Source organism: Gastrolobium bilobum, unplaced genomic scaffold (assembly GCF_033153095.1).
Source record: "Gastrolobium bilobum isolate Gb01-03AN ecotype WA unplaced genomic scaffold, APGP_CSIRO_Gbil_v1 utg14319, whole genome shotgun sequence".
Taxonomy (NCBI): domain Eukaryota; kingdom Viridiplantae; phylum Streptophyta; class Magnoliopsida; order Fabales; family Fabaceae; genus Gastrolobium; species Gastrolobium bilobum.
Genome location: NW_026898237.1, coordinates 194,108 through 214,312, shown reverse-complemented (window position 1 = coordinate 214,312; position 20,205 = coordinate 194,108). Strand labels below are relative to the sequence as shown.

Below are 20,205 nucleotides of genomic sequence, written 5' to 3'. Positions count from 1 at the left end.
TGAAAGACTGTTACAGTTTTTTAGTTGAATTTTGATTAAATGTTATTTGGCCCGAACGTTATATTTTTTCATCTCAAAATCCTTTTATATTAGAGATAGAATTTAGTTGATGTTTTTTTAATATATAAGCATAGATGAGTACATATATGGTTTGGTATTTATCATTTTAAATAATATAAATTATGTCATTTTAAGAGAGAGATAGACACAAGGAATGAAAATCATGGGAGATAAAGTGAGTGATTTTTTTTAATTTAAATTTTAAATAAAAAAATATTTTTTTGTGTCTATCTCTTTCTTAAAATGACATAACTTTATGTCATTTAAAATGACAAATACTTTTTTCATATATTTATGGGAAAAAATATTTCTGCTGTTACTGCAGATAAGTTATCTGCATTTATTCTCAAAACGACGTCGTTTTGGTATTGAAATCTTAAAAAATTATAAATATAAAGACTATTATAACCCTGAAATAAATTAAAATATAAAAATACCATGATTTCTGTCCAAAACGACGTCGAATTGAGTTTATTGCAGATAACTTATATGCAGTAACTGCAGAAAAAATGAACCCTATATATATAGCTTTAATGTTTCTAAAGTGAATGTAGATAATTCGCTCCCAAAATGACGTCGTTTTGGGTGGGGAAATTAAAAAATTATAATGAAAAAAACTATTATAATCCTGAAATAAATTATAATTATAAAAATACCTTGATTTTCGACGTCATTTTGGACTTGCTGTAGATAAGTTATCTACATTGACGATAGAAAAAGCGAGCCCATACATATACATATATATATATATACATATATATATATATATATATATATATATATCCTTTGATTAATAATTTAATACGAGTTGAACCAAAACAAATACACATGAATCATTTTATTTGAATAAAAGGAATTTAAGTTCTTTATGTAGATAATTTTGAATTTTATTTAATATTTATGAGCATGAAAAAATACTATTAAAAGAAATGATCACCCTTGACGTATGACTGTATTATAAGAGACTACTCTTTCATTTATTAGGTAGGATGATTTTTTAGAAAAAAAAATCAAATATACATAAATATAGTTTTTAACTTTTTTTACTTTATATAGATTTATTTGATGATCAAAATCATTATTTTCAAACGGTTTTTAATGATTATTATAATTAAATTATTTTATAAATATGAAATATAAAAAATTATAAAATTAAAGAACTGTAATATTTATGGACTTGTTTGATTGTATTTTTTTCTTGAAACTATTTTGTAGAATAGTTAATAAAATAAGTATTTTTAAATAAAAATAAAAATACAAACACAAAAAAAACCAAAATATGTTCTTTAAAATACTTATTAAATAATATTTGTTTTGTAAAAATAACTTTCAAAATAATTTTTACAAAACAAATATTATTTAATAAGATTTTTTTTTATTTTTCTTATTCTAAAAATTTTAAAAATTCTTTCTGAAATAGATTTCAAACAACCCTATGCGTCTCTCCCTATCCCGTCACACAGATAAGAATTTTCACGGGCAACAGTAACAGAGATACACATTCTAGTTCAATTAATGACCACTCTCGCGTTAACTAAGAACACACTTCTAATATACAAAAAAAAAGAAAAAAAAAAGAACACACTTCTTATAATCTTTTATTGAAGTCATTTTTAAGTTATGTAAAATTACATCAGAAGACTAAATCCTGATTCAGGATTATCTTCGTGGTGGTCGGTTTAAAGAGTTAAAATTTGTGTAAATATATGTTATAAAAAAAAAAAAAAATTTGTGTAAGTATAAAAAAATTTATTTGCTAAACTTTATATTAAAAAAATTAATTACCTCAACATTGTTTTGCATAAAACCAACATCGTACATTATATAAATAAATGGATAAATGTTTCTTATATTTTACATGATAATTTTATCCCCTTCGTATACATAAAAGCATGAGATTCATACCGTGTCAAATGATCTTACCTCATATATATATATATATATATATATATATATATATATATATATATATATATATATATATCTATTTATATGATCTCATATGAATCTCACGTATTTTTATATGAATGTAAAAAAAATGATAAATATTAATTGCATAAGTAAAATGTCATTATCAACTTCGTATAATTATCTATTTGCAGTCGGTCATTTAACAAAAAAATAAATAAAGATTTGGTAATAGGTAGATGATTTCTGCACCAACTCAAGCTTCAGCATTCAAAATGACTGTCTCAAGGCTCCCAACCATCATCGATTAATTGTATTTCTTTTTTAGAGTTTTTATTTTTCCCAAAGAATAAGTAGCAAAGAATTTCAATTCATATTCCCAAAATTCCCTCTATTTTAAGGGCATTGTCCAAAATATTCAACCATAAAAATAGATAAAAGGCTTCACTTTCACTTATAATTTCAGGCTTCACTGGGTGCTTCTCTCTCTACTACTGCGCACCCATTTCGTTGGTGTTGCAGTTGCAGCTATTCTCTTCTCTTCTCTTCCACACGCAAAATGCGTATCCTTCTTCTGCTTCTGCACTTCCTCTATTTCCGTTTCAACTACACCATCGCCGAGCCTATCTCAGAGCACAGTGTCCTTCTCTCTCTCCGTGAAGCCATTACCGAAGCCACCCCATCTGTTCTCCCCTCCTGGAACGCCTCCACCACTTACTGTTTCTGGTACGGCGTCACCTGCAACGCCCGCCGCCACGTCATCGCTATTGACCTCACCGGGCTTGACCTCTCCGGCACAATCTCCGGCGACGTCGCTCATCTCCCATTCCTCTCCAACCTCTCCCTCGCCGCCAACAATTTCTCCGGCCCCATCCCTCCGTCGCTATCCGCCATCTCCGGCCTCCGCTTCCTCAACCTCTCCAACAATGGCTTCAACGGCACCTTCCCTTACGAGCTTTCCCAGCTCAAGAATCTTCAGGTCCTCGACTTGTACAACAACAACTTGACCGGAGTGCTCCCTCTCACCGTCACCCAGATGCCGAATCTCCGGCATTTGCATCTCGGCGGCAACTTCTTCTCCGGCCAGATCCCGCCGGAGTACGGGACTATGAAACGCTTGGAGTACCTCGCAGTTTCCGGCAACGAGCTCGACGGAGCCATTCCGCCGGAGATCGGAACCTTAACCAGTCTCCGGGAGCTCTATATCGGATACTTCAACATCTACGAGGGCGGTATTCCACCGGAGATTGGGAACTTGTCGGAATTGGTGAGGCTTGACGCCGCCAACTGTGGAATATCCGGTGAGATACCGCCGGAGATGGGGAAGCTACAGAAACTGGACACTCTGTTTCTTCAGGTGAATGCGCTTTCGGGGTATCTGACAACGGAAATTGGAAACTTGAAGAGCCTCAAGTCGATGGATTTGTCTAACAACATGCTTACGGGTGAGATTCCGGTGAGTTTTGGTGAGCTGAAGAACCTGACGCTTCTGAACCTGTTCAGGAACAAGCTTCACGGAGCGATTCCTGAGTTCATTGGGGAGCTTCCGGCGTTGGAGGTGGTTCAACTGTGGGAGAACAACTTCACAGGGAGCATACCTGAGAGTTTGGGGAAGAACGGTAGGCTCAAGAGTCTTGATCTTTCTTCAAACAAGTTAACTGGGACTCTTCCACCTCACCTATGCTATGGGAATCGTCTTATGACTCTGATAGCTTTGGAGAACTTCCTCTTTGGTCCAATCCCTGAATCCCTTGGTAGGTGCAAATCTCTTGAACGGATTCGAATGGGTGACAACTTTTTCAATGGCTCCATTCCGAAGGGCCTTTTTGGACTTCCCCAACTCACCCAGGTTGATCTTCAGGACAATTATCTCTCTGGCCAGTTTCCTGAAGCCGATGCTTTTTCTCTGAATCTTGGTCAGATTACTCTCTCCAACAACCAACTTTCTGGGCCTTTGCCTCCTTCGATTGGTAACTTCTCCAGCATGCAAAAGCTCCTTCTTGATGGCAACAAGTTCTCGGGTCCAATCCCCCTTCAGATTGGTAGGTTACAACAGCTCTCAAAGATTGATTTTAGCCACAACAAACTCTCGGGTCCTGTTGCCTCAGAGATCAGTCAGTGCAAGTTGTTAACTTATATTGATCTTAGCCGCAACGAGCTCTCTGGTGAGATCCCAAATGAGATTACCAGTATGCGGATATTGAATTACTTGAATCTTTCGAGAAATCATCTAGTTGGTGCCATTCCCGCGTCAATATCCTCAATGCAAAGCTTAACTTCTGTTGATTTTTCATATAACAATCTCTCTGGTTTGGTTCCTGGGACCGGTCAATTCAGTTACTTCAACTACACGTCATTCCTGGGCAACCCTGATCTTTGTGGCCCGAATTTGGGTGCTTGCAAGGATGGGGTTGCCAATGGTGGTCACCAGGCTCATGCTAAAGGACCACTCTCTTCTTCTTTGAAGCTCTTACTGGTTATTGGGTTGCTTGCATGCTCCATTGTGTTTGCTGTTGCAGCAATATTTAAGGCTCGGTCACTGAAGAAGGCCAGTGAGGCTCGTGCATGGAAATTGACTGCGTTCCAACGTTTGGACTTCACGGTTGATGATGTTTTGGATTGCTTGAAGGAGGACAACATAATAGGGAAAGGAGGTGCTGGCATTGTCTATAAGGGAGCAATGCCCAATGGGGATCTAGTTGCCGTGAAAAGGCTTCCGGGTATGAGCAGAGGCTCTTCCCATGATCATGGATTCAATGCAGAGATTCAGACATTGGGGCGAATCCGCCACAGGCACATTGTTAGACTGTTGGGTTTCTGTTCAAATCATGAGACAAATCTTTTGGTCTATGAATACATGCCCAATGGAAGTTTAGGTGAAGTTCTTCATGGAAAGAAAGGGGGTCATTTGCATTGGGACACAAGGTATAAAATTTCTGTGGAGGCTGCAAAGGGGCTTTGCTATCTACACCATGATTGTTCGCCACTTATCGTTCATCGAGATGTGAAATCAAACAACATCCTTCTTGATTCTAATTGTGAAGCCCATGTTGCTGATTTTGGGCTTGCCAAGTTCCTGCAAGATTCTGGAACATCCGAATGCATGTCTGCTATTGCAGGTTCATATGGATACATAGCTCCAGGTACTGTTCATGTTCCACATAATTAATGAATTATACATTGAATTTATGTGACAAATTTCCTTTTCCCGATCATAATTGTACGTTTAATCAATGTTTAGAATTTGACTCTTTGACTCAACATAATGATTTAGGTGTAGACTGTAGATATTGTGGTGATTCCCCCAAATTTATTGACTTTGCTTTTCTACCTACAATGATCTCTTTATTTGTCTCCTAATTCCAAGCTAAGTATTGAAAGTAAATGGTAGGTAGCCCTACATATTCGTTTGATTTTTTGACTATAGCTCCCACCGAACGTTAGATAAACTATTTAGTCAATAGGTTAGAGACATCCACAACGGGAAACTGACTGTGATTGGTAAGATGTGTGATATGATGGTCTACTGTATTCCTTTTTGACGTATTGCCTTTGTTTTACTTATCATCGCTAATTAACATGGCTGCTTTATATTAGTTTATCATACAAATTTTGATGTTTGATAAATTGCAGAGTATGCATACACATTGAAAGTTGATGAGAAAAGCGATGTGTACAGCTTTGGTGTGGTTCTTTTAGAGCTTATAACTGGCAGGAAACCAGTTGGAGAATTTGGTGACGGTGTGGACATTGTGCAATGGGTGAAGAAAATGACGGATTCTAACAAGGAAGGAGTTCTAAAAGTTCTTGATCCCAGACTTCCCTCAGTTCCCCTTCACGAGGTGATGCATGTTTTCTATGTAGCCATGCTTTGTGTTGAAGAACAGGCAGTGGAGAGACCAACTATGCGTGAAGTTGTTCAAATTCTGACAGAGCTTCCAAAACCACCTGGCTCTAAACAAGAAGACTTAACAATTACGGAATCCACTCTGTCATCATCAAACGCTTTAGAATCTCCAGCCACAGCCTCTAAAGATCATCAACATCCTCCTCAATCCCCGCCACCCGATCTTCTTAGCATTTGAAGTGCTCTGTTGGGTGTGGGGGTATATTTCATCTTAATTCCCTTGGGGTTTGTGGTAGCTTATCCTTTTACTTCTTTTCATTCTATCTTCCTAGGGTTGGGGTTTCTCTAACTTTAAGGTGTTAAATGTTTGGAATTTTTAATGGTTTTGTACAGTAGTATTGGTGGGGGTATTTTCTTATAAGAGTCATTGTCTTCATCATGTAGTACTGCTTTAAATTTTAAACATCAAGGATAGTCTTGTTTTTTGCGGGGATCAATGACAGGTAGTGTGAAAGGGACACACAACGACACAAACGGTTTGGGTATGGAACAGTGAGTATATGGTTCAATAATATTATTCATAAACCCTGAAAATTAGTTTAACCTTTCTGAAAGGACCAGACAAATGGTATCCACGTGATACACCCAACAAAATATTAGTTTGTTATGAGGCCACTCCTTGTCATATTTCACCTCGTACGATATAGTTTTCTTATTTTTGAGCAAGACTGAACCGGTGGTTTGCCGTGGGAGATTCATCTTTACCTTCAGGAAAGGTCACTTTGGTTCGAGTTAGATGGAAGTTAGGCGGGTTTTATGATGTAGGGTTGGTGTTGGTGCATATATAATAACAATTAACAAAGGAAAAAATGAATATGGAATTGGAGTTTGTGGGCACAACTTGCCCTCTGCCATTTCCTAAAAGGACAACGTAGACAAAATTCCAGCAATACCTGCTCGATTGGGGTGGTGAATAATTTTGTAGATAAGAAGTGAATAATTTTGTAAGAATGATCAGTGAAAGAAGAACAAAATTTACACTGAAAAGGGTTAAAAAGATATAGATTAAAATATGATTACTTTTTTACCGTAGGTTTACAATGAATTGCTCGTGCGATGAACACCATGTTTGAAATCCGTATGGTATTGGTATTTGGTATTGGGCCTCTAAAGATATCCCAAGTACCCTCTGTCAGAGTGAACCGATAGGATAGACAGTAATTGTTTAAAAAAGCCTAGTATAAAATAACCTGAACTCATTATTGCTCTATGATTTAATAATTGAAAATTGGAACGTGGAATTCAACCAAAGAAGCTCTAAATAATGGAAACACCATATGCATCGGGCAAAAGTCTACATGTTAGAATTTTTTTGGTACTAGGTGTAAGATAAATCTAATAATACATTAGAACACAAAATAAAGCCCCCCCACACTCCATGAAGTTCAAATTATTTGTGTACCCAAAGAAAGACAAAATGAAGGAAAAAAAATGGAAAGTGGAAGTTGAAAATTGAAAGACAGGAGAGATGAATCAGTCTCAAAACGACAAACAACTTTACCGGAAAATCTATCAAAAGAAAGAAGTAGGGACTTGCACTTTCGGTCCATAGGTTCTCTGCTTGCGTGGACTTGTTGCTTCATACCACCACGACTCTATTTTCCTGTGTTTTATGTTTTGTTTCCTTTCTTATTGTATCATCTGCTAAAGTGCTCCATCTACTACTTTTCTTCTGTCTTGTATTACTTTCGGATTTATAATTTGAAAAACAGAGCACTTGGCGTACGGGATCAGAAAACACGGTGAATTGACAATTTTATGTTGTCTTCCACATTTTATCCTTTGCAATTCAGTTTTGTGTAATTGCCCAAGCTCTTCTTCCTTCCTAGGATTCTAACTTAGCAGTTTGCATTTCGAAGTTTTAACAAAAAACTTTTTAGTGTGCATTTCAAAATCACCAAGGGGTAAAATATTAGATCATCATAAAACTTACAACCAATAGCTGGGTCAAGCCTTGCATTTCTCTTTAGTTGGTACCTGAATTCTTTAGTTTTTTTTTTTTGAAAAAACTTTAGTTTCTTCTTAACCTTAGTTTCATTTTATTTTAAGAGTAAATATTTTTTTCGGTCATCAGCAACCGCTTTAATCCCTAGCAAATAAATAGGCTATTCGTGGTCTCTAAGAAATTCAAAGTGGACCCATTTTAATTCTTTTGATAGACTAATATGGGTCTTTTTTGAATTTGTGAGGAACCACGATTTCAACTAAATGGGTCCATTTTGATTTTTTTAAGGGGCATTGTGAAATTTGCTGAGGACCAAAAAATAGTATTTACTCTTATTTTAACATCAAGTTTCTTGTTTTTCCAAAATTCTTAAAAGGGTTTCTTCCAAAATAAAAAAAAAATTATTAGAAGAATGAAAAATGCAAGACCGTAAAAGACCATTAACCTCATAAAAAATTTATATTACAATCACGTATCATCTAAAAAAAAGACTAAAATTGAACCCCAATTACAATTAATATGGATGGAACTAGTGTGCATTGGCATTTCCTCCCCCTTAAATGTATGCATTTCAAGTAGTTGAGTGTTAAAGTGTCAATTATTTGTTCTCTTGGACCAAAAATATTTTAAATAATGTAAAATATAGTCAAAGACATAGCAATTATTATTAGATGCGAAAAACTTTTATAGTTTCCATTCTTAGTAAGATATTCACTGAAAAATGTTTCAGTTTCAAGTTGAAATTGCTATATTAGATCATTGATAGACCAAGGAAGCCCGAGAAAGACAAGACTCAAGTCAAGCAGATGCAAATGAGTTATTTCACGCTGCGTTTTTCGCTACAACAAGTTACTCAGCGAAAAAACATCAAAAGATGCAATTTTTATAGCTTCCTCGCTACAACGAGCAACGTCATAAAAAAGCCCATAAACCTTTATTTAAAAGAAAGAACAGAAAAAGGGCGATGAAGTTCGTGATGGCTACGACCTAGAAGAAGAGAAATCTCTGTTTTGAAGCGGAGTAGTTGAAGGAATAGTCAAAGCTTCACCGTGGAGACTGATTATCACGTTCTTTATTGTTTTTCATTAGTTTTTCATCTATTGTCTTAGTTTTCCTCACTAAGTCAGGCTAGGTTCTTTTGTAGTTAGGGTTAGATGAAACCAATGGATTTCTAGTGTTATTTACTCTTTTCCTGTAATTTGATATTCAATCTTTATGTTATGCAATAAGTCTATTTTCCATTCCTAGTTTCATTTATGATTTGACAGTTCTTAGATGAGTACATGAATCTTGCAAGACAATAGGGATGTTGGTGCATGAATTCAGACTTGATTGATTGCTAGGTTTTGTTTAATCTAAGGATAGACTTATGAAATGTATGACTTCTTTTCTTTTGTTCATCGTTCTTAATGATTGTCTAGGCGGGATCACTAAGGGATTAAGATTCTTAATAGGTCAAAGAATTGAAATACCAAGGGATTGATTTTTCGTTAATTTGTGATGAATTGTCAATAACATGAGGTTGGATATTGATTTAGGGAAATAGTAGATTCATTAGGATGAAAGTGGGGAAATCAAATCCCTAGCTACGCTTTTGCATTATTAATCTTTATTCCTATTTTTAGTTGAGTTCTTGTTCTTGGTAGTCTTAGTTTCTATTTTATATTCCAATCAAATTAATAAAACTCTAAGGTTGATCAAACTTTGATCGTAAAAGAACCCGCACCGTTAATTAAGGAAGTTAATTAATTAATTATGTGAAATTAGAAAATACTTCCATAATTGACCCTAATAATTATTATAAGGCTTAAATAAATATAGAAAGTGGTTAATAATGCTGAAAGTCGCTTTTCGGACGAAAAATGCAGATACTGGTTCTGCTACTCGGTATAAATGCGTACCGAAAAAGTATCCCAGAAAATTATAATAAGTGCATGATAATTCCTAGAATATTATAAAGGACTAGTAAAACAAGTTTCAGGTCAAAATAACGAGAACTGATGTCAGAACTGATATTGGCTATGGAAAAGCGCGTACCGGAAAGATGCTGCGAAAAATAAAATAAAAATATTTCAAATATTAGAAAAATGAGTAGGTTCAGATTCCAAAGTTTGGGATTAAAATAATAAGCGTAGCAATTAGCGCTAATACTATGCAATTAAGGTTAAGTAGACTATAAACGCAACTTTTGCACAGAACCCTAGGCCATATTGGCTTTCTACGTGAGTGCTACAGCAGCTAAGTGCCTCTCTTCTTGTCACCTTCACCTTCCACCACTCTCTTGAGCCAAAGGAGCCATTTTTACTCATGGTTTCCTCACCAAAATACTTTGGCCTTGTGTAAGCTAGCATTGGGAGTGGGAAAAGACCACCATTTATGAGTTTTAGCTTCTGTGTGTGAGGAGTAGTAGGGCTGACTTGGTGGTAAGGGTTGTGTGAGCCTTTGAGGTAGCATTTTTAGGTTCAAGAAGCTTCTTTTGTAAAGAAAGGAACCACCTTGTGTGCCATTTATGTTTCTTTGCAAGTCAGAATTGTGAGGACTTGGTGGGAAGCTCCAATAGTGTTCATTTGCTGAGTTTAAGCTTGGGTAAGCTTCATCACCTTTGATCATGAGTTTAAGTGGTTAAAAATGAAACCTTGATGCATGTAATGAGGTAAAGTTGATAACTTAAGGTTGTATAATGTTAAACACACCTTAAATCGCATGTTTGGGCTTCTTTATGCATGAAATGAGTCACCTTGGGAAGAATATCTCGCGAAATGCAGAACTACATTCTGTCGCGAAATATCTGGATATGATATCCGGATATGATATCCGGATATTGATATCGGATATGGGGTCTTCTGATATCCGGATACGCATATCCGGATATGGGATATCCAGATATTCTGGGTTTTCGTGAACAGTGAAGGTACTGTTCATACAGAACTGAGTTATGGGTTAGTAGACCCTATGTTGATGAAGTTGAACTTCTGTAATAATTAATGTAAGTCAGAATCAAGGGATTAAGGGCTTGTGGCTTTGTGAGAAGCTTCATGACGTAGAATGTAAAGGAAGGGCGTTATCTTTAAATCGTATGCTTGTTGTGCCTAAATATTGATAATACTGTTGGTCCAAACAGATTGTGATTTTGCTGTTTGTGGACTCTGAGATATTGTGGACTCTTGGCATTGGATTGTTAGCTTGCAAGGTAAGCTTTCGTGTCCTCAGTTTAGCCATTGTATGTTCCACCATGTCCTATGGGGGGATGGTTTATATGCATGATGTGTTTTCATGTACTGTTTTATTGAAATGCTGCTGTTAAGTGCAATTATTTTATGATATGTATGTGGTGTGACTCCTACACAGGAGGCCATGGGGCGATCCTGTGGGCGGATACAGCATGGGCTGGTACTGTGAGGGTAATAGACTTATTCTTGCACTTCTTTGATCAGTAGAATAGTATAAACACACATGACATGATTATCTGCTGCATTGCACTGTTTTTGAACTTATACTGTTAAATGGCTTTTGAACTTATTTTGCACATATAAGTGAGCTTGGGGTGGAAGATCCTTGAGGACCCCTTATCTTACTGAGATTTCTTTTTAGAGATCTCACCCACGTTTGGGGCACCATTTCAGGTTCAGGTAATGCGGGGGTTGAGACCTCTAGTGACAGGAGGCCAGAGCTTAGTTGATTAATGATATCTGCTTATGTTGTTTCGCTGTTATACTTGGATGCTGGATCCTGTTTACTGCTTTATGATTGTAGCTTCATTTATGGATTTCCTTGTTGAGACCTTGTTGCCTTCGTTGTTTATTTGGTGAGCATGGGGATTGTTCATGCCACTTGACTTGGTTATGTCTTTGTACGGATTCTAGTTGTAATAATACATCAGGATATTGTCCAGACTACGTGTTGTAGATCCGTGACTTAGATACACACTTTATTTATATATTGAAGTATTTCAGTTAGTGTTCTTTGCATTTACATACATGCGATGTTTTATGAAAATTGATTAAGTAATCAACTTGGATAAGATTAATGATGTCATAATTGAAAAGAAAAAGATATTCTGCAATTTTTATTAAGCGTGGCTTAATACGATGACATGTTAACAAACCGGGTATACACGGGGTGTTACAAATCGCGTAGTGAAAATATTGTTTGATAGATCAATCCTTGTGGGAACAATACTCTAGTCACACACTTTATAACTTGTACGACCGATATACGTGTCGTGATCCCAACACTAAGTTTATAAAGTGATTTTTTGTAAGTGGACCATACATGTAGTGTATATTTGAAACACACTAAAAATAATTTATCGCGAGCATAGAGCAACACTGGAAGGAAGATTAATTCCATGCTAAGAGTAAGAGTAAAAAACTTACCAAACACCATTAGCATAAGCGATAAGAAGCTTGTGTCCCTTAACTAGAAGTCTCGTGTTCGAGCCATGAGAATGAAAAAAATGATCTTGGGATAGTCGCCCCCTCTATAAGATCTGACAGTGCTCGAATTGAACTAGTCCGAAAGATGAATCGGTTGAGATGACTCAAAACAAAAAAACAAGTACATATATAATCTAACTGCTATGGGAGTGCATTATATTGCACCGACACCAATATAGGACACGAGATACGACATGACACGACTCTCCGACACGTTAATTCTAAAAAATATTAAATTTCGACACATTAGGACACGTTTTGATATTATATAATATTTTTAATTTATATAATGTATATTATATTTGATATTCAATAATTTAACAAAAAAAATAAAGTTAAACTTATAATACCCATCAATTTTGCAAAGAAACATAAGATATCTCAAATGTTTATATTAAACTCAAAAAAACGGTAATCCTAATCTAACGAATCTAATAATTGGAACTCAAAATGCAACACAATGTAACATTTGAACCTTTTTTGAGTCTTTGCAACGAGTATTGGACTGTCGGGAAGTGTCAGACACGACACATAAGGGTTTTTTGAAGTGTCGGTGCTTTATAGTAGTGCATGACAACATTCTCAGAATCAATTTTTTTCAATTTGTGTTCCCGAAAACAGAAATGGATAGAAACAGTGTTTGATAAAACCAATTTATTTTTTTGTTCTCGAGAATGAACCAGTTCAATTTCTGTGCAGGGGAACAGAAAATAGAAAAAAAAATTGTTCTCGGATACAAGGTGAGAAACACCTGTCTTTCTCAATCACTCTCTTCCACTACCATCATCACCACCACCATCACCATTCTGACACAACCACTGTCACCATTGTCGTACCACCACCGTCATCATCACCACGATGCCATGCCACCATCACTCCCACGTCCACGCTACCGCCATGACCATCAATACCGCCACTACCATCACTGTCACCACCACCATCGCCGCAGTCACTGCCACCATCACCACCACTACTACCTTCACCACGCCATCGGCACCGCTACTACCATCACCACACCACCCCCGCCACTATCACTATCACCACCACTATCCTTACCATCATTGTTACCACCACCACTTTGTCACTATCACCACCACTGTTACCAACCACTACCACCATTGTTGCAGGCACTGCCGTCATCGCCACCACTACCACCGATATGCCACCACCATTATCACGGTCATCGCTATAGTCATTGTTGTCACCACCCCTACCACCACTACCATCACCATGCCACCACTATCGAGCAAAAATGTAGCGCTCCGGGACTATTGGTCTTGCAAAGAGAGAGGGGGGAGGAGAGAGGAAAGAGAAGGACCATAGAATTTATTTCCCACCACGACCGTACCATATAAAAAGTAAAGTGATGATACGAAAATTCTCTATACTTAATATAAATGATTTTTTATTCTATTATTTATTGTGTTATCAAACACAATTTTCATTCTCGGAATAAAAATAGAACATGTTATCAAACATATTTATTTTCTTAGAAAATATTTCAAGGCATAAAAATAAAAAAAAATTATTTCTTTTTCAAAAATAGTACCAAAAAATAGAATGATTGTCATGCACATTTTAATTGTCCAAAAAAATTTATTTTCATTTTTGAAAAAAAAATTTCCTGTTTATATTGTCAAGGAAGTAGTTGCAATAAAGCACCTGATTTAGCACGACTGACAAGTCAAATAGTAGCTGGAGTGATTGATTATTTGGTTTTTTGTGGTTGGCCACAAGATCGACCTTATAATTGTTCCATCTCATTACTCTTCGTTGACTTCATTTATTTTTGCAGACTCTACAGTAGTTATTATAAGTTTAAGAGATGCAGTTCATTTCCTTCTCCCAGAAGTCAGAAGTCTATTAGATGTATTAGAGCTTAAATAATTAGGTGCTATAGATATTTTATATGTTCACGGTTCGAGTATAGTGTGTCAGTGTGGCAGTATGTGATGTTCCCACCTTTTTTTTTTATGGATTATCACTTTTTTTAAATAATTGCTGACCTGTTTCAATTTAATCATTTTATTTAATATTAAAATCCTAAATAAAGGTAAAAAAAGAAGAAAAATGGGGACTTGGTGTGTGCACATGGGCTCCAGCTCCAGCATATAATACCAATTGAAGCAGTTTGCCCGGAACGTAAGGCCACTGAGTTTCCCAGGTATCTACAGTTTTATATATTTCTTGAGATTTGCAATTTCGGAGGGAGACCAAGAACAATGGTTTCTGATATAACAAATGATATTTATATATGAGAATTTCGCATTTATTTTTATTTCATAATAAGTCTATCATTAAGAATTTTCTTATTCTTTCAATTACGAACTAGTCCGACTGAATGTACTTTCTGTTTTTCAATCAAATTCGATAAAAATCTATAGTCTTGACACGAATAAAAAGGAGAAAAATCATTCGGTTTTTCCATTTCGAATTTGAGAAACTTACTAGTTTTTGTGTTTTTTTTAATTCTTTTCTGTCATCGGTTTATCTACAATATCGGTGAACCGACGAACTGATGGCTAACAAGTTCAATGGCAGTGTGAATTTTGTTAGGATGATTTATAAGAAAATGGAAAAGTGTTTATTTTTTTAAATGATACAACTTATATCTTTTCACTCTCACAAAGAGGTGGAACTTACACTTTTTTTTTTTGTCAACTCTCTCTCTCTCTTCCTTTATCTATCTCTTTCTTTCTCTTAAAATGATACAATTTTACATCTTCAAAATAACACACACTTTTCCCATAAGAAAAAGAAAGTTTAAATATAAATTTTACCGTACATGATAAAGCAAAGCCCACAAACATCTATTATCGTCATATGGTGTTAAGCCCAGTATTGTGGCCCAATACTATTGTCCTCTGAATCCACATGACGAAGCACGACGGCCCTATGCCCGCTATAATAGCCGGCTTGTTTTTGTGCTGAGTTTTGAAAAAAAAAAAATTGGGGGGGGGTAGGGGTTGGAAGAAGTATTAATCTGTAGTGGCCTTATTTAAAAAAAAAAAAAATACATAAATATTTTCAAATTTTAACATATGAAAATTGCGATAAACTTTTAATTCATTCAAAGCTTATTTCCTCAACCTCATCACAAGTTTGTGGATTTTATCCCACCAAGTACACTGTATATAAATATATTTAAGAATTGCTTTATAACAGGAATATTGTCGAGCAGGAGTTGCAAGCAATGGACGTTTGAAAATGAATTGATAATTAACCTTAATAGTGCTGAACTTTAATATTTCTTTATTCATGCTCATCTGGGCAGGTTTATATTCGTTAAAATTAGAGATAAAACATCTATGGATTGATTTTTAATGGATTTAAACTCAAATTTTAAAGGAATAACTCAAAAACACTTGTAATGAGAATAATAACTGGTTTCCGTTTCTATTACACGTTTGCTGTTTGATGATACATAGAAATAGAATACTATTCATTTATTACATATTTCTAAATTGATCTCCATTATATCACATAGCTAATTCAAAAACTGTGATCTCACAACGGACACGGCACAATCTCACCGCTTATTTTGAGTACTGATTATCCTCATCATCTCATTTTCTGACGAAAGAAATGCCCTTCTCCACGCTTGCTGCTAACTCTTTCTTGGCCTTTTCCAAACCTTCCCTGTTGAAGTAAAAGTAGTGGTAGATAGACTCTTAAATGTTTCAGTATCACCCAGACGAACACAATTTATTCGAAAATTGAAGTAAATGCAGAAAAACTCTAATACTTCAGTTTCAACCATATGAATAGGAAATTTATTTGCAACTGCATACCTCTCATAATCATTCAGTGGACCAAGAGGAAGAATTTCCTCTGCCCCACTACGGCCAAGTCGTACTTTCGATGCAAAGAATGGAAGTTCAGTCACCTATGATAGACTTTGTTAGTTATTAAGAAAAATACTGATTCAAGCTTAGACTTTGAGTAGCAAAATCAACAATACAATATTACAATATGCTAAAATATGACGGGGAAACAAGGGTAGCAACTTAATATGCTCTTTAAGGAAAACAGGTCTTTACATACCTGTGAATCAACATATGCACATTGAACGACGCCAGCATCTCCTCTTAGGGCACGAAGGCATGCATCTGCAAATTTAACAGCAGCATATGCCTGCACTTTATTACATATTTGGCATTACACTTTCTTGAACCAAAATAGTTAAGCTGTCATGAATGTTATGCAAAAGCTACAAAACAAAAATGAAATTTCTAAAAAGGAAGCTTGCATTCTTATTTTTCTTTAAAAAAGAAAATAATAAAATACTAACCATTGACAGTGTTGCAGAGCCAGCTCCAGCTTTGGCCTATAAAATTTAACAACATTGTGCAAATCAAAATTCCAATACATAGATAATCAGTAGCATGGAGGACTATAGCACGAAGTTGCTGCCAAAAGGCACTAACTAATACATTCCACCAAGACAGGTTATAATTACTTCCAAACATAAATGGGTTATTCAAGGGTGAGTTTCCCTGCATAAAGGATAGCTTACCTCATAAAATTTCCCAGGTAAGCTTCTAGGTCATATATGGACCAGGGGCTTGGTGAAATTGTAAACTACCAAGTAAAATAAATGTAAAGGATAGGAACAAAGTGCTTTTATATCTGCTCCAATGTGAAACTTGAATCATCTTATGCTTAAGCTAACCCACATTCAATTAGCCTCTAAACCTCTCCCACATAGGTGGGAGTGTAGAATTGCGCCCATTGGCCCAGCCCCTCTGCTATCTCACCCAGATATCATTTAAGTCAACATTGATCATCAAAACCTCCAAGGTTGATGGGTAAAGGATAGATGAACAATGATTGAAGTTTGGAATATTAGTTACTGGGATTGAAGTAAACAGGAACTTATAAAAATGTAAATATATAAATTTTCACCTCAACAACTTCAGTCCCACCATTTTGTATGCGATCAGTCAAGTACTCAATTTCTCTTTGGGTGAAAGAGCAAGGAGGTTTAACCTGAAAATTGGGCAACTTTGTCACTTGAGAATATTAGAGTATCACATTTTTAAGTATTCAAAATCAAATATGGTAACAGTCAAGAATTAGAAGTAGTCATAGCGCAGACGGCAGACCTGAGAAAGAAGGGGTAAAATTGTGATTCCTGCATGTCCCCCAACAACAGGGACATCCACATCCCTTGGATCAATGCCCATAACTTCAGCCTGCAGTTTAGGCCCAACAGGGAAAAATGATTGAAGTGCAACTCCATAAATTAGATCAAATAATAACAGACCACATTAGGAAACAACATGAGCGCACTAAAAGCACAGAAATTTATTTTATGGCATCCAGACTTCAACAAGAAATGTTAAGAATCCACAGAATCTAGATGACTAAATGGACGTGATAGAAACTGGAAGCAGGTATGAGTATTATTGTATTCACAAAAACCAGAATTCCATCTTCTGAACTGATTTTAAACTAATATCACTATCAAAAAGAAGGATTACAGGTTGTATGTTTCATTCTCACTCTCACTCTCTGTATTGCTGGAAAACAGAAAGAAAATTCAAGTTAAAAAAATGTCACAGCCTCTTTGAGGGACCTGCAAATCTCTTACCTACTCAACATCTGCCTGGTTTCACACTTCCTATCCCTCCTTCTTATGTTCTCATTTCCCACAACCAAATTCCCTGCTTCTCCACGACTCCTTGCCAGGTTAGCATTTTGTTGTACTCCAAAGTCCCAAACATAAGTATGAAATATGAATCTCCCCCCCTCCCCCTTTTTTTTCTCATTCCAACATCGTCACTCACGTACATGTATTCATCCTTTATTTCCCACCACCTTCCTTGTAGCATACATCTTATTATTTGGAGTCTATCAAGATGACAATCCCAGCATAAGTATTTCAAAGATTGCACTAATTTCCTTTAAGCCAAAAATGTAAATTACTTTAGAGTGTACCAAAGAAAATTCTTTCTTTTTGCATATAGTATCAATAAGATAGCACTACACCACAATATGAACAAAAAAAAAAAAAAACTCTGGTATATACTTGCTTCTCCATACAAAATACAAAAGATTGTGACAAAGAAGCAGTCAGCTCCACTTGCCCATGAATTCAATTCCTTAATTACACTATCACAGTTTGTTATAATCAAGTAATAAGCATAACTGGTCAAAGCTTCAAATAACATAAAATTTTGAATTGGAGATTTTCTTTCAGCTGAAATTGGAAAAGTCACTTGACTATCCTAATTATTCACAATAAAGAGCTACATGTACTGATTTGAGACTAGCAGCACATACCACAAACGTATTGGCTCTAACAACATCAAGCATTGTCACTCCCAAAAGTCTCTTGGGATCATAAGTACCGGCTCTTTTGAAAACTTCAGCTGCGATGGGGACCGTGGAGTTAACCGGATTGCTTATCACGTTGACAATCGCTTTTGGACAGCACTTTGCAATTCCTTCACAAAGTGTTTTGACAATTCCAGCATTTATATTAAAGAGATCATCTCTTGTCATTCCAGGTTTGCGAGGAACACCAGCTGGAATGATTACCAAGTCCATTCCAATAAGGGCATCCTCAAGCTGCTTCTGCCCTAAAAATCCTCGAACCTAAATACCAAACCTTTTAGTCATGTCAGCAGCAGGCTATGCAAATAGAAACGAAATTTATATTAATTTTACAAATCTATATTGTGGGCACAAGGTCAAACAAACCCACGAGAATTCGCCGAGCAAGTTTATTAATTTCTATAGAATTCAGGACAAGAAATCAACACGTGTATCTGGGTTTTGCTTGTTTTTGAATGTCAAAACCAAAAACAATAGTGAGAATGAGGAACTTACAACAGCACCAGTGTCCATGTGACTGATATCAGCAGTGACGCCAGGGGTATTGACGACATCATAGAGGTGGAGAACGGAAACCAGTGGATTCATCTTCATCAACATTGATAGAGGCTGTCCTATGCCTCCTGCAGCACCCAAAATCGCGACTTTGAAACCGGGTGCCCCACCTTTGGCACGGCAATTGTCACGCCTCAAAGACCAAGACGAAGAAGCATCCTCCATCTGTTCAAATACAACAAAAATTCGAACGACGCTAATCTTAATCGAACGAACGATTGGTACAACTGAAAGAGAAACACGAAACGAACCTCGAGATTCGAAGGGTGGAGGTGGGCGGAAATTCTGGCAATTCGCTCCATAGTCTCTTTTCACAATGAAAAAACGAGAAAGATTGTTGTTGCTGTTGTCGTGGCGCCTTCGAATATGAATATGATTGATCGATCTCTATACGAGAAGCTTGCGTATGGATGTGCGGATTCGGAATGGGTCGTGTTCTCACCCCGATCACGATGATTGTGCTATCAAGTTCAAGGACAACACTTTCTGCTACTGTTAGGCTTCACCGTTTGAGATTTTCTCAGATTTTTATTTTGTTTTAAAATTTTTAAAATAGGTAATTTGATTTACTTATTACTTTTGTGTTCCAAATAGTATTATGATCAAATTGTTGAGATAGGCCAACTTACGCTGTGCGTAGGGAGGTGTAAATCAACCAAAAAAAAAACTAAATTGAATCATGAACTGAACCGAATCGTTCTTAAAATAACTATTTTTTAAAATTAGTTTATGAACTGAACTGATTTTTAAAGAAGCAGTTCATTAACCGAACCGGTTTTAGAACTAGTTTAAGAACCGAACGATTTTGAACCGAACAGAGCCGTTTCTGAACGGAATCGAATCGTTTTCAAACCGAACCAAATTGATTTTTATAACTTTATTTTCTAAATTTTTTTTATCTTTTCAAATGAGGATCGACCCGAACCGGTTCCGAACCGGTTCCGAACCGAACCGAATCGTTTCCAACCGAACCGAACCAAACCATTTAAATCAATTCGATTCGGTTTTTCATAATATCCAGTTTGGTTCGACCCATGCACATCCCTAGCTGTAGG

At 36.1% G+C, this 20,205-nt stretch overlaps 2 protein-coding genes across 6 annotated transcripts; one reads left to right on the top strand and one right to left on the bottom strand.

Annotated features, from left to right (window-relative positions):
• The first annotated feature begins 2,527 nt into the window (after positions 1-2,527).
• Positions 2,528-6,102, top strand: LOC133314184 (leucine-rich repeat receptor-like serine/threonine-protein kinase BAM1). The gene is made up of 2 exons (XM_061515631.1): positions 2,528-5,111; positions 5,602-6,102. The coding sequence occupies exons 1-2, from the start codon at positions 2,528-2,530 to the stop codon at positions 6,051-6,053; spliced, it is 3,036 nt and encodes a 1,011-aa protein (XP_061371615.1). The 3' UTR covers positions 6,054-6,102.
• Positions 6,103-15,624: 9,522 nt separating this feature from the next.
• On the bottom strand, positions 15,625-19,655 carry LOC133314182 (malate dehydrogenase, glyoxysomal). Of its 5 annotated transcripts, none has more exons than XM_061515630.1 (9): positions 19,379-19,655; positions 19,091-19,283; positions 18,542-18,856; positions 17,362-17,451; positions 17,162-17,245; positions 16,548-16,583; positions 16,301-16,390; positions 16,048-16,142; positions 15,625-15,895 (listed from the first exon to the last, which is right to left on the bottom strand). In XM_061515630.1, the coding sequence occupies exons 1-9, from the start codon at positions 19,450-19,452 to the stop codon at positions 15,823-15,825; spliced, it is 1,050 nt and encodes a 349-aa protein (XP_061371614.1). In that variant the 5' UTR covers positions 19,453-19,655; the 3' UTR covers positions 15,625-15,822. The 5 variants fall into 5 exon arrangements, with proteins under 5 accessions (XP_061371614.1, XP_061371612.1, XP_061371610.1 ...); XM_061515628.1 differs by having other exon boundaries at positions 19,091-19,309; positions 19,393-19,655; XM_061515626.1 differs by having other exon boundaries at positions 19,091-19,315; positions 19,402-19,655.
• Between the last annotated feature and the right edge of the window lie 550 nt (positions 19,656-20,205).

Excerpts from the sequence above, each read along its gene's own strand:
- LOC133314184 (XM_061515631.1), top strand. The coding sequence starts at position 2,528 with ATGCGTATCCTTCTTCTGCTTCTGCACTTCCTCTATTTCCGTTTCAAC. Across the intron at positions 5,112-5,601 it reads ATATGGATACATAGCTCCAG|AGTATGCATACACATTGAAA; the intron begins GTACTGTTCATG and ends GATAAATTGCAG.
- LOC133314182 (XM_061515627.1), bottom strand. The coding sequence starts at position 19,452 with ATGGAGCGAATTGCCAGAATTTCCGCCCACCTCCACCCTTCGAATCTC. Across the intron at positions 19,323-19,402 it reads CTCCACCCTTCGAATCTCGA|TGAACAGATGGAGGATGCTT; the intron begins GGTTCGTTTCGT and ends TTTTGTTGTATT. Across the intron at positions 16,584-17,161 it reads GTGGGACTGAAGTTGTTGAG|GCCAAAGCTGGAGCTGGCTC; the intron begins GTGAAAATTTAT and ends TAAATTTTATAG.